At 34.1% G+C, this 13,882-nt stretch overlaps 1 protein-coding gene across 18 annotated transcripts in view; it reads left to right on the forward strand.

The window, feature by feature from the left end:
* Positions 1-13,882, forward strand: part of nrxn1a (neurexin 1a) — a 349,008-nt gene that overhangs the window by 274,574 nt on the left and 60,552 nt on the right. For all 18 annotated transcript variants that reach the window (XM_088934356.1, XM_088934360.1, XM_088934363.1 and 15 more), the window contains one exon: positions 12,303-12,474. In XM_088934356.1, the coding sequence (XP_088790482.1) occupies positions 12,303-12,474 (172 nt within the window). The remainder of the gene's footprint in view (positions 1-12,302; positions 12,475-13,882) is intronic.

Genomic DNA, 13,882 nt, shown 5'->3' on the forward strand with positions numbered 1-13,882 from the left:
TCTCAGTAATTAATGTACCTTCTATTGTAATTCAGTGCAGAGTATCATTCAATTTTTTTTTCTTTCTTCATAATATACTAGGAGTAGACTGATGATTTATTAACTGGAGATATCTGATGAAGCTCTGAAATAGAAGTCAGTTAGACAGACTACAGCGCTGGAAACAATTTCAAGCTAACTTCACAGACAATTAGGCACTTTCTCTTGCACATTTTAAAACAACAATCTATACATGTAGTAGATAGCCCATATTGGCCTCCTCAGTATACTACAGTACAGTATATGAATGCAAAAACATCACAGCAATAAGGATAAATCAGTGTTTTGTCATATAACATGACAGTTATGTAAAATGATTGATTTAAAATACACTGCAAAGCGGCTTTTTATTGCTTTTTCGTTTTTCAAAAAGAAAGATTATATCTTTGTTATAGTATCCTCATTTCCCTAAATTGAAAACTCGATTCTTAAATAAAACATTCTGTTGTAGTTTTCTCCACAGACCCCATTTCAAATGGCTTACACAAACTCAGAAGCTAAACGAATAGAGCTATCTTGTCCTATTAAAACATAATGGTACTTGCTTGTCATTTATCCCCATTCTTGGCAGGCGTTCTGTGCCTGTTGTTAATCGTGACCTGTGCTTTTGGATCTAGAATAATAGGCATATTCTGAGGTGAGAGATCTGTCTTCATGTACTTAATGTTGCTCTGTCTTGTCTCTTGCAAGAGGGAGTTATTACTAGAGGCAGCTAGCGCCCTACATTGCTGCTGATGGTCAGACAGTCTATTCTCATCTGAGGGCTAAATCACAAAACCTAATTGCTACTGTGTTTTGGGGGAGATTAAATTGCTTTCTGCCACTTCCTGCACAAAGCATTACTGATGGGAATGCAAATGTAGTCATTATTTTATTCACATGTACAAGAAAGATTATGTCCTTAAACTTCAGCTGAACACATTAAGATAGAAATACACAGTGTCCAAGAGTATGTGTGTTTGTATGGTTATTTGAGATATAAGGATATCAATGTATTATGTTATAAGATAAAATATTAAAAAGGCAAAGGACTCTATGGTAAACCTATGGTATTTTGTAGATATAAAAGGACATCAGGAGTACTTGGAATTACCATTTTGTTTTAGGGTTCAGTAATTCCAAACAAAACTATAAGTTCAGCTAATGTCCCAAATGCTTACCAGTGTAATATTTTAGCAAGATGAGGCATTTCAGTTCTGGGGTTCTGGTTCCTCTTTGGAAACATAGAATGATCATGATGCTTACACCTACAGTACAGTTGAAAGACTCTACAGTTGAAATTGTTTGAAATTGAATTTGTATTATATAATAGGCTGAAACATGCCAGTGTTTCTGAATGTAAGCCTTGACAATCTTACACTTTAAATCTAACACTGACCAATGTGTTGTCACAAGAATTATGAATTGTAATGTATACTGTAGTACAGATACTGTACCTCTGCAAGCAGTTTTTCTTTTCAATTTCTCTGCCATCACAACAAGATGCCATCTAGTGGTGTGCCCAATCCATTTGTCATTGAACTGTTTTACTGAAGATACCATTTTCTGTCTGTATGTCTGTAAGTGTTGTGGTTTTATCTAAAGACAGTCTGCATCAGTGCATTAACAATGTATCAATGCATGTATGATGGACAGAGAGATCAACTTTTCAATTAATCAGTTGATTGATTAACTGAGTGGTTCTCCTGGGTGATCCTAGTCTCCTAGGTTTTCATTTAAGTCAAGTTCTTAATCACAGGCTAATTGATTTCAATTTTCTATTTGAGGCCTATTTTTAATTTGATTTTAGCTCTTAAAATATTGACAATTTTTTATAATTGGTAACAACTCCATCCCAATTAGTGCGTTTCAGAACTACCTTCTTTCTGGTGTATTAGTTACGATCTGATTAACACAATTTAAAGAGAAGGGAAGAGCACTCATGTATTGTTAAAGTGTTTTATACATTATTACTACCTTCAATATAAACTGGTTACATATTAGAAGATTTTTATTCAGATCTAATGAAGACAATTCTTAATTAAGAAGTGAGGAGATATTGCATGAAGTTCTGTAGGCTGTCTTTAAAAGAACAAGTAAAGGTTTATTCCATGTTGAAAAGAAAAGGGACACAGTGTTTTGGATATGGAGCCTTCTTCAGGTGTGAGGGAGAGAGGAGAACTGACAGCTTATAAAGCATGGGAGAATAAATGACAATAGTGGAGACGAGGCAGGAGCAGGAGAGAAGCAGTATCGACACTCAGGTGATGTGAAGTCCAGAGAGGTGAAGATAGGTGTGAAGTCAAAGCCTGCAAATGAACAGAGAGGACTAGAAGGAAACGAGTCTGTTGTTGAGAAAAGGGGGAAGGTGTGATCCTAGTTTCAGGATGATTCTGGTTACCAAATTACCAAATAATTACTGCAGCTGACACAGCTACGTACTGCACATGAACACTTTTGAAAGAATGTACTTTAGCTAGACAGAAATGCCTAAGCAAGAAGAAATCAGTTACAGGCAACAAGTAACTCTAATGATTAAGGACACAGTTGGAACTAAGGCCAGCCAGCATAGGGGTCCCTCAGGATCACCAGATTAGTTTAGTACAGCGAATGTAAAGAAGAATTAAAACTGCCTTTACCTTATACTGCTTTTTGCTGTTTGAAATGGTCAGATAGATGCATATCCCTGAAGACTGATAAATTATATGTTTAAAAAGGTACAAAACGGGATCGCACTATCAATGGGAAACTTTCTGTTTTTTAAGTGTTCTGTATGCATGTCTACCATGACAAAAATTCTGGTTTAATGGTAAACCATTTTTATTATAATGGTAAAAAAATAAAAATGCCAAGGTAAGTACAAGATTTTTTTTTTTAATAATTCCATTACTTCTATATTATAATTACATTAATAGGGATTGCTTTAATAATAAAGCTGTCAATGGTAATTAAAAGATAAGGTGTAAGCGAAGAACCACGCATCTATTTCTCAGCATGTCTACTGCTCTATGAAGCTAAGCTACTCCTGTTTCCTCTCATCTCAGATTTAGCCTTTTCACAAATTTAATCATGTTATCAGAAGAAATTTGCAGGTGGCAAGGAGAAAAATCAATGCTTTTAGGATCTCTGATGGTTTCTAATCTAGTTCAATGAAATGGGAGCCATAATGTATGAAGCTATGCAAGTGAAAGTAAAGGATTATCCCTTTTAAAAAACAAACTATAGTACTTTGTCCATTACTGTGTAATGTATTTACTTTGGAATTTTTCCATTGTGCTCCCAGTTCCAGGGCATACGTACATACAGTACATGTAAGGCAATGCATATGTATAAAATGCATTCATTGTTGTATTTAAAATGTTTGTTTTACTCATTTTAATTTCCATATAAGTTGAATATTTTTGCTTTTGCACATATAGATAGCTTATTTAAATCTAGAATTAGATTTAAAATCAGTTTCCTATAATGCATGTTTAAAAAGATGAACATGCCATCTGTCTTCTGCCAAGTCAGCACTGGGAAATACAGTAGAATCGAATCTGTTGGCTTTTGTAGGAGGCAGCACGGTTCATCACGGCCTGAGCTGTGGGTAGCAGTGGTCATTGGCTTCAGTCCTCGACCGTAAATTGAATTTAGGCCATCATTTTGTCTCATCACTGATGATGGTGCGAATGTTAGAAGCATTACGTCTGGGTCTGCACTTTGCTCACGGGTGAACTGCCTGTCTAGATGGCCTCCATATGGTTGACTCTGATTGACGAAAGCACAGAACAATGTCGTGGCTGAGCTCCTGAGACCAGGCACCAAAGGTCTGGTGATGTGTCTCACTGTCTAGTTATAGATATAAATGAGCTGTGGTGTGTTATAATTACCTCTTTATGTGTTCAGAAGTGGAAAGGCTTTGCATTGTTTGTGCCTCTGTCTCTGTCTTATAATTAATGATCTGGGTCTCGTAGTTTTTTTTTTTCCTTTATGGCAAACAAAAAAGAATGTGAAACGCTATTACCCTCTGTGTTTAAGAGTAAAGGTAAACAAATACATTGTTACAGGTGCCCTCTGACTAAGATCAGGATGAACAGGAGAGCTTCACGGCATATAATTATAAGGTTGACACCTCTGCTCTGTGATATCTGTGCCTCTGAGAGGGAATCCACTTGTGACATTTCATGACCAGTCCTGGCTCATACACCTGTTTGTCCAGGCATGACAGTTGACCACCTGTAAGTAAAGCCTGTGCAGAGCCTAGTTGCCTCTGAATAGCTCAGCTTCAGTGAGTGATGTATTCCAGAACTGACTCAGGCAAAACAAATGAATGTCTATCTCAGCTATAGCAGACTTGGCAATAGAAGCAATTCCAAAATAAGAGCACAATACTATATAAAACAGGATATTAAACAGATTGAATGAATTTTCCCAGCTGTGTTAAAGGCACTCTCTTAACCATGTCTGCTGAAGGTAAATATCCCACAGAAGAGTTGTATTTTATTTTGAAATCTAATATATCCACTAAGCTTGTCAACATGCATGATGTATGTAAATAATGTACAGTATGTAAGGCAACAGTGGTATGACATTTTATGAAGTGTAATGGCTTTTTTAACTCTGTGTAATTTTATCAATAGTATTGTGTATTTTGAATAATATATAAAAATAGAATAATATGCAATTAATGAAACAATCACTATAAAAATATATTCAAACAAATGGTACATATTTCAAAGTGAAATGATAGTTAAATAAGCACATCTCTAATGAAAGAGTGATTTATACCAGTAAATGTGTCAGTACTGTTCAACCTGTTTACAATTTTCACATTGTTGTGCAATGAGAATAAAAGTAGTGAATAGAACAGAGGAATGCTAAGCATATGGACTATGAGAACACCTCCAAAATGATGTGCAATATCCATTGTGTAAGAAGACACTAGGACTAAAGTGTGTATGTAAGAAAGTAAGAAGTAAGAAAGACATTAAGGGTAAAGAAAAACACAATCTCTCCTAATCATTGTGTTGTGAGTTTTTCTGGTGCAGGGCTACACTAACAGCTAATAAAAGATACAAAGTATCAACAAATTGAAGTTTAAAAGGAAATGTTGATAGCCTTATTAGATATTACACTGCATCAGAAATTGTTATATATAATTAATTACAATGTTATTCAACATAGAGGTGTCCTATGAGGTGTCTTGTTTTAGAATAGCAAACAGAAATATTTAAACTTTTGGCACTGGAAATTTTATTCACTTTAATACTACAGTTTATCACTCACTGAAATAATTTAGGAAAAAAATCTTGTCAATTTAAAGTGTGCATATTTTGATTGCAATTCCGATAGTATTCTTTATGACCATCTTTCGAGCATTGTTGATTTGTTTTCATTTATTATTTAAGTACACTAATAAAGATAGAGTTGGTATGTATTGGGTGGCATGGCGGCACAAGGGTTAGCATTGCTGTCTCGCTGCACTGCCATGGGTTCAATTCCTGGGGTGCTATCTGCATGGAGTTTGTTGTTTTCCCTGTGTCCATGTGGGTTACTTCGGGGTGCTCCAGTTTGTCCCACAGTCCAAAAACACAATGGTAGGATAACGGGCTAGCTGTGTGTGTCCTATGATGGTGTGGAATCATGTCCTCAGTGTATCCTGTCTTGCACCTGTCGCTTACCACAACCCCTTATCGGATAAAGTGTTTAGAAAGTGGATGGATGGTACAGTATGTTCATGAGATGTGGTTCAATAGACTAATAGCTGGACTGTATTTTGAGCCTATGGCATTACAGCGCTAGAATGTTGCCTTAGCTACCATGTTCGTGGAGACTTGTAAAAAAATAGAGAGGCTCTGAAACAGTTCTATATCACAGATTTCAAACAAAACTCTTCCAAAACAAATCACTCCAAAACTCTTTTTTAATCAATTTAAATGATTTCTTCAAAGCCTCCTTTTTCCCCTGGTGTTTGCAGTGGCCCTACCTTGATAGGATTATATTGGTAACTATAAAACTGAAACTTAGTCTGAACCTATTTTTAACTTTAATTTGGTTAACTTTGAATTCGTTGTTTTTGTTTTCTTCACCTGTCTCAAAAGTAGAATATTCTGGGTTCATAATGCCTTTTGTTATGCAGTACCCGGTCTTGTTTGTCAGCCGCATTCTTTCACGGAAAAACTGGACGCAAAATAAAACATATATCTTTCCCTTGGCAAAATACAGAGATATGTCACTTTTTTTCCTCAAAAAATGGTGTTGATGACAGACATTCTCACTTCCCACATTTATTAATGTCTCATAGGCCCTCTTAGATTTTTGATGGATTATGTGAAGTATATGCAGTACCAGCCCTCAGTTCACTCTTCTTGGTGCAAACATTTCCTGAACCCCTTCCAGGTAATTGACAGGGCCTCATTGAAATAACCACATGTACAAAGGTGGATTTATTTAGCGACTGAAATGTACAATGTTGGAATATGTGCACAGCCCTTGAAGTGTTACTGTTTTATTGTATTACTATTAGCTCTGCAAAGTTTCACATAGGAACTCTGAGTCCTACCAAATTAGGTCAAAAGCCAACGAAAAGCATGAAGAGAGACTAGAAGAGATGAGAAAGACTAGTAGAAATACCTCCATGGTTTCTGTGCTTCAGGTCAGCTGAACTCTCCGACTGTTATAATGCAAGAAAGAAAAAAATGATGGTTGTGACTACTCCTCGTTGAGCATGAGTGGAATACAGTTCTCTGGCACAGAGGTCTACCTAATTAAATCCATTTCTTCTTGATGAGCAATTAATCAGACACCTTTATTAGTGGCAGGATCTTATTAATTGTTCAGGCAGGATATTTATTATCCTAGGCACGCTCTGTAGAGCAAACCCATTTACTCAGGGAGCTCTAGAAAAGAAAAATGTGGGACTTCTGAAGTGGCATTCAGCAGGTTTCAACTACAGTTCTCATATGGTAAGGGGGTCAGGAAGGAAGGCGCATTTGTCATTCCATTAATTCCCTACACCAGTGCTTTATACCTGAGAGACAGTGCTGTCTGGCGAGTTTTGTCTTCTTACTCCACATTGCTTTGTGTAATTTTTACATAAGTGCAGTAACTGTGAGCACAGGGTAGATAAGGCAATGCAGATGCAAAATACATTGCAATTTTTTTTTCAAAATGTTTTCAAATGCCCTTGCTTCAGTTACTTTGCTACTGCTTCTCGTATGTTCATGATAGGTGCTGATCATATTCTGTTACTTATAGGCTGGAAGGATATACAGTAGATGGCATTCAGTAATAACTTGAATAATAGTCTTGCCATTAATAAGATCAATTTTATCATTATAAATAAAACCTATACATATGGAAAGTGCTCTCTTAATGCTATATGTTAATAGCTTGTTGAAAATTAAGAGCATGTCCTGGAGATTATTGATTTACTAATGGATTGGGTTGAGGTTTTATTTTTTATAAATGTTTGACTTTGTATGACTTACTTTTACAAAATACCTTGGATGAATAAACATATTCTTCTTATGATTAAATAGAAATTCCTCCTTTAATTAGAAAATCATTTCCATAAACTTAAGATGATATGTAAAAAAGCCATTGTGTTCATTAACAGGACATAGGGGGCTATTAAAGGGTCATTGAAGGATTGTATTAAAACTGTGGTTTAATTAGCTTTGTAGCCACTAAATTCTCTTTTGACATCAATTAAAGGAGTCGTAAAAGTATGAATTAGTAAGTCTTTTTATGCATTTGACACTGCTTGGTAGTAGATGCCCCCTACTGCATAATCCTTTGTAAGGAAATCCCATTGGAATTCATTATACCAAACTGTGGTGGTTTATGGTATAGCCAGAGTTAGTATTACTTCTAACACAGCAGTAATATTTACAGATAAAAGACAGAAACAACAATGTTTCCATAATAAATATCATGCAGTAGAAGACATATTTTTTCTGTTTAGTCCCAAATAACCCCCCAGTAGATAAAGACAAAATTGTTGCAGCGCTAATTGGGCATCCTTACCTATAAAATCAACCAAATGCTTAAATATCTTATAATGGTGTTATTTGTTTAATATGAATTTCTATTTTTTTTTTAAATTCATGCTGCCCTTCAAATCCTTTCCTACCTAGAAGGAAGAATATATGTTCACATTGTGATGGGTGTTGAAATGAAGGCAGAGATGCAATTACCATTATGCTGAAATCTCTCTGTGTCACAGGCCCCTTCTGTGAGCATTAATTTGGTTTTAAAGAAAAATCACTCAGTGATTCTTACTAATTTGTTGTGCTTTAAGATCATTCACAGGGGTTCCTGTTAATTTGTGCTTTAAGTGATTAATGTTTAAGTAAATAGACCAAACCTTAGGTTATAACATTTTTATTTTTTTTCAGTAATATTATTCTTTAAATAAAAGCAGCTCAATAAGTACTTATACTAATACATTGTCCTGAAAATGGGAAATGTGTTCTCTTACTTTTCCAGTTGCACGCTGTGATAAAGGATTACATTAACATGTGTAATATTGGTATATGTTCAGTGTATACTTAAAGTGGAGCAATCAGTTTCCATTCCTTGGCTGCTGGTTTATCACTCCAACATAAGTTCTTAGATTCTTAAATGATATAAAAATTTGTTTCACTTTTAAGTATTTAGTTTCAAATTGTTTCACTTTTAAAAAGTCTTTGGCAGTTAATAATTGAAAGGACATTGCTGGCTGATGGTACATTTACAATACAGTACTTTGAAGCCTAGAAAAAAAGTTGTATATTTTTTCTAAATTAAAATAGTATTTAATTTAAAAAGTATTTACAGAAGAGGCATAAAATAATATTCATAATTCAGTTACTCTATACTGTAAAAGATGTGTTTTATATATCTAATTTAGGAAGTGTTGCTTAATCTAACCATTCTACTGTTCTGTACTGGATAGGACTATAGGGATAAAATACAAAGTTCCCTGTTAGGATAAATGTGTATCTGTGTGTTTACAGTATATGTTATTTTGTAATTATCAAAATAGATGAGAACATTATATTAAAACTAACTGTTTAGTGGTGTTACAGTAATGTCTTTTAATTAACACATTTAAGAAGAAGGTATAGTAAAAACATGTACTGTGGGTAAGATAGCTAAATTTTAAGTTTAATCATGATAGCTTTTGGCTCTTAAAAGATGTTTGATATAGATGACTGCTAATCAGATAAGTGCTTCGCTGCACATTAGGAGAGAAAATCCGATTTGATACAGTAACAAAATGATGCTGAGTGGATAAGCACATACAGCACGCTGCTTTGTGGTGCTTCCAACCATATGTCTCGATTAGCAGTTGTGTTTTAAGGGGGTTTTGTTGGAGCAGCTCAGTCCTCTAGATAATTAATCATGGTTCTAGGAATTGAAATTATGTCATCAAAACATTGTATGAGGAATTTTTGCATGTCAGAAAAGCCACAAGCTCAGAATTTAAATAAAGGTAAAACAATAAAGCATATGTCCAGATTTCAGACTAATTTTGCCAATTAACATGCAACGTTCTCTGGTTGGAAAGTGCTTAAACATTTACAGAAATATGCATGCATGTTTCTGAATATGTGTGTAAGCATACAAAATTGACTAAGAAGAAAACGATTTTAAAAATGAATGATTTGGAAAAAATGTGGATCTCACATACAATTGTCAGTTGTTGGAAGTTCCTTTTAATGAGAAATGGAGCAGGATACCCATCCATGAATCATTAGACAGTCTCTTATTCCTGCTAAGGATCATGAGATTCTGCAGATTGTCCCAGAGCTCTAGGATGCAAGGTGAGACTACACTTTCTCCTAAATATCCGCAGAACATACTTAATTTAGAGATACCAAAGAACTTAACCAGTGTATAGAAGTTTAGAAGAATTAAGAGCACCTAGAGAAATCTCACATGAACGTGTGGAGAACAATCAAACTACCTATTAAAGAAACCCTGGGCTAGAATCAAACCCATGATCTGAGAGCTACTGTATAAGGCAGCAGCCGCACATCTCTTCCTTTTGCTTAAGGAAGTTGACTCACAGGGATTTCAGCTTTTGATTCTTGGATTAAAAATCTGATGTTCTACTGACTCAGTTACCCAGTGTCTTGGACCAAGATACCCCACGTAAATTTTCCAACACAATCGATGAATATCTGTTGTGTAGCATGTACTGGCTTCACACATGATACTGACTGTTTTAATATTATTTTAAAATTGTCACTAATATAGTTTAGGAAGTCTTTTTAAAATAAGGTAAAAAATGACAGCATTTATTGTAAGCAATTTCTTTGACTAAGTGAATTATAAGAAAAAATTGAAAATGGTCAGAATTAAACATGGAAAATACTGTATATCTAAAGAACGTACAGTATACTGTATACCGTATGTTGTAGATAAGACAAAAATGATCAATACATACTGTATATTTTCTCTTTAACATTCTTCTAGGTTTAGAAAATAATCCCTTGTGCTTTTGAGTTGATATCTGCTCGACGAGTCACTTTTAATCACAAATTGCAGTCATTTCTTCCAGTTGGCTTCAGCTAATTGCAATCAATGACAAGCTGTATAATACATTACAGATTCCCAAAACGTCTGCATGGGAAGGAAATGATGAATCTGTTTAGACTATGAGTATACATGCAGCAGACTCGACATCGCTTTATTGATTTGCTATTCATAAGTTTGACTTTTATATCAATGGGACCTGAGTACAAGGAAAGATGTGTAAAAATTAGAACCCCAAGATAGTTAAAGAAGGGCAAACAATGTTTTTGTAAACTACAGCACATCCCTTATAAAATTAATTAGTGTCATACAGAAAGATAGAAATGGATTTCCATCTCAAAAGAAGAAAAACAAACCAAAAACTTGTAGTCCTGTGATTTATATATAGTGTTTTGGGTTGTTTTTTTTGTCCCTGGAAAGACAACTTGCTAACAGTTCTTATTTGCTTGGAAATTCACATCACCTCCCACTTTCTGAAACCTCATTTAATTAGTATGAGCTGACATCTGAAGTTCTAAAAATAAAAAAAACTTCTACCCTACCATGAGATTTTTTTTTCATTCACAGGATTACATTTTCAGCTTTATAAAGCAGCAATACCTCATATGAAATTCAACACAAATGCAACTAAAAGACACTTATAGTCTAATATAGTGTGTCTGGAAAATATACATTCTCAGGCACTTAATAGCTACAGAACATTAAAACATGCATCTTTTTAACACTTTTTGAATAATTCTCATTATTAAAAGAAATACTGTATTTAAATCAATGGTTTTAACATCACATGGATTGCTCAAGGTACACAGTAGGCATTTTTAATTTCCAGGAGTATTTTACATTGATTCATTTATGTAGAATATGGCATATTATTAAAGCTTGTTACTATTTTTGTGTGAAACTTTTTTCAAAATATTTAATACTACAGTACACCAAAAATAGTCATTTTAGAACTGGAGACATGATGGTTGGTTTATATTAACCAGGGTAACAAATTACCAGTAGATTTCATTATGTCATTACGCAGCCAAAATTATGGAATTCAATTACTACACCATTCTTTAAAATATAATTAGTAGATATCTGATCATGGTGTCCACTGGCTATGTAGTAATCAAATTAAACAAGTAAGCAGTATCTCAAATGAAGGTTAATGTTTGCTCAAACAGAATTAAAAAGCCCTAAAGCAAATAACAGCAACATGTAGTATGTATGGAAATATGTTCATGATGCATAACAGGAACAAAAATGGAAGTCTTTTAGCACAACTAACAAGAGGCATTGTAAATAGGAATGAAATTATTTTAGTAAATGTTAACATTTGCATCATGCAAGTTTATGTAGGATGTTCTTGTACAGAACAGGAGGTTCTTCTTTTACTGTGCAATGCCATCTCTAAGAGTTCCCTCTGTTTTTAAAATTGCACAGATATAGTATCAGACTGCTTTTTCAGATATGCCTCTGAAATATTTCCAATTTCTGTTCCAAATATACTGTAAGCATAGCAGACTTTCATTCTATAACTTCTTCAGGAATTGTTCAGTCAGGATCAAATAAGAAACTGGAACCATTTTTGAAAAGGAATAAAAAATATACAGTACATGGGTGTACAGAATCTGGAGTCTTGAGGTTCATTATATTTTTTTGGTGACTGCTAATCGTTAACAATTATAATAAGGTTAAACACGCATGTGTTTAGTACTGTATGTAGAAAGCTTTGTTTGTAGTGAATAATCAATTAAACACTAAATCATTTTTTTTCTATTTTGTTTCTACAGGAAAAGGGGAATGTTGGAGTTGTATTTAATGTTGGAACAGATGACATAACTATTGAAGAAACATCAAAGTTTGTAAATGACGGAAAGTACCACATAGTACGTTTCACGAGGAGTGGTGGCAATGCCACGCTACAGGTGGACGACCTACCTGTCATTGAGCGATACCCAACAGGTAAGGAACCTGCATTTAAAAAAAAAAAACAATGATGTACACTGCTACTTTCTAAAAAGGTGTTAAAAACAAAAAATAAAAAACATATATGCAGTGAGGACTTAGGCATGTAAAATGTTGGAGTGTTAGAAAAAAGTATAAATTTGTGTTCTAAATTGTTTTGTTGGTGTCTAATGTGCTTTCCTTTTTGATATAAAATATCTAGTATCCTTTAAAATGTCAAAATGTCAGCAAAAATGATGACTTTCAGGCATAAAAGGCACTAAATGTCAAAGCTCAGTTTATTGAATTCACTAACATTTAAACTGCTAAAAGGCTTCGACAAAAGCTTTGAAAGATTCAAAGGTATCCAAATAAATTAAACTTTCCTCTCATTTAGTTGTTCTCGATGTTTTCATAAAACAAGAAAGTTGTTTTTTGGTCTTTATGTCTTTGTATTTAGAAATGCTAGACATCCAAATTAATCTGTAACAAATTACATGCAATTTAAAAGTCAGTTCATTATTCTGGATGTGTTCAGTACAGCATATCATCTGTAAGACAGGAATCAGAAAACAGTGGAAACCTCAAAATATGTTAAAATTAAAATTAATTGCACACAATTTCTAAAGCCTAACAACAACAAATGCAATGGTCAAAACAAAATTGTAATTAAATGCTGCAGATTAAAATTGTGTTCATTATATTGTAATTTTGCTAGTACCACCTCCAGTACTACACTACAGTACCACCTACTGCATGTCCTAATTCTGTGCTAATATTGCAACAGGATTGTCACATTCTCTGTCAACATCGAAAACAGAATTCATTAATTAATTGAATCAATTCATCTAATTATGATAGTAATTGACTTAAAAAACTTTAACATTTTTATTTGCTGTAAATTTTTCTGATTTCTCATTTAAAGAAAACTTCTGGGTTTTTTTAATATCCCTGGTAAGACAGATAACTCTCAAAAGTAGTACAATTATGCAGCTTGTAGTATGAGCTCTTTTTCACAGCATCAGTGCTCCCATCAGTGTATTAAATGGAGTCATTTCTTCATCATGTTTTGTAACCTTTATGGACATCCACATTGCTTTTATCAAATGGAAGACATATTATGCTTGAGAATCAATCAGTATTCCTAGCCTTAGGTGTGAAGAGGAATTAATCGCTTTTGACTTGTGCAATAGGCCCACATAGCTGAATTCACCTCAGTTAACTATTTCTATTCTGGTATCACTGTACAGATATCTACTATGTTGCACTGGGCATCAGTCATGGTTTTGAAGCAAAAAAAAAGATATGCAAATACTCCCAAAGCTGACAAAACACCGAGATACAATATTACAGGAAGTTTCTATACTAGTCTGGTCTTTGGCATATATTGGTATAAGGACCTTCAGTGCATTAGCTGTGTTTTGAC

This window comes from Atractosteus spatula, chromosome 15 (assembly GCF_055471065.1).
Source record: "Atractosteus spatula isolate fAtrSpa1 chromosome 15, fAtrSpa1.hap1, whole genome shotgun sequence".
Lineage (NCBI taxonomy): Eukaryota > Metazoa > Chordata > Actinopteri > Semionotiformes > Lepisosteidae > Atractosteus > Atractosteus spatula.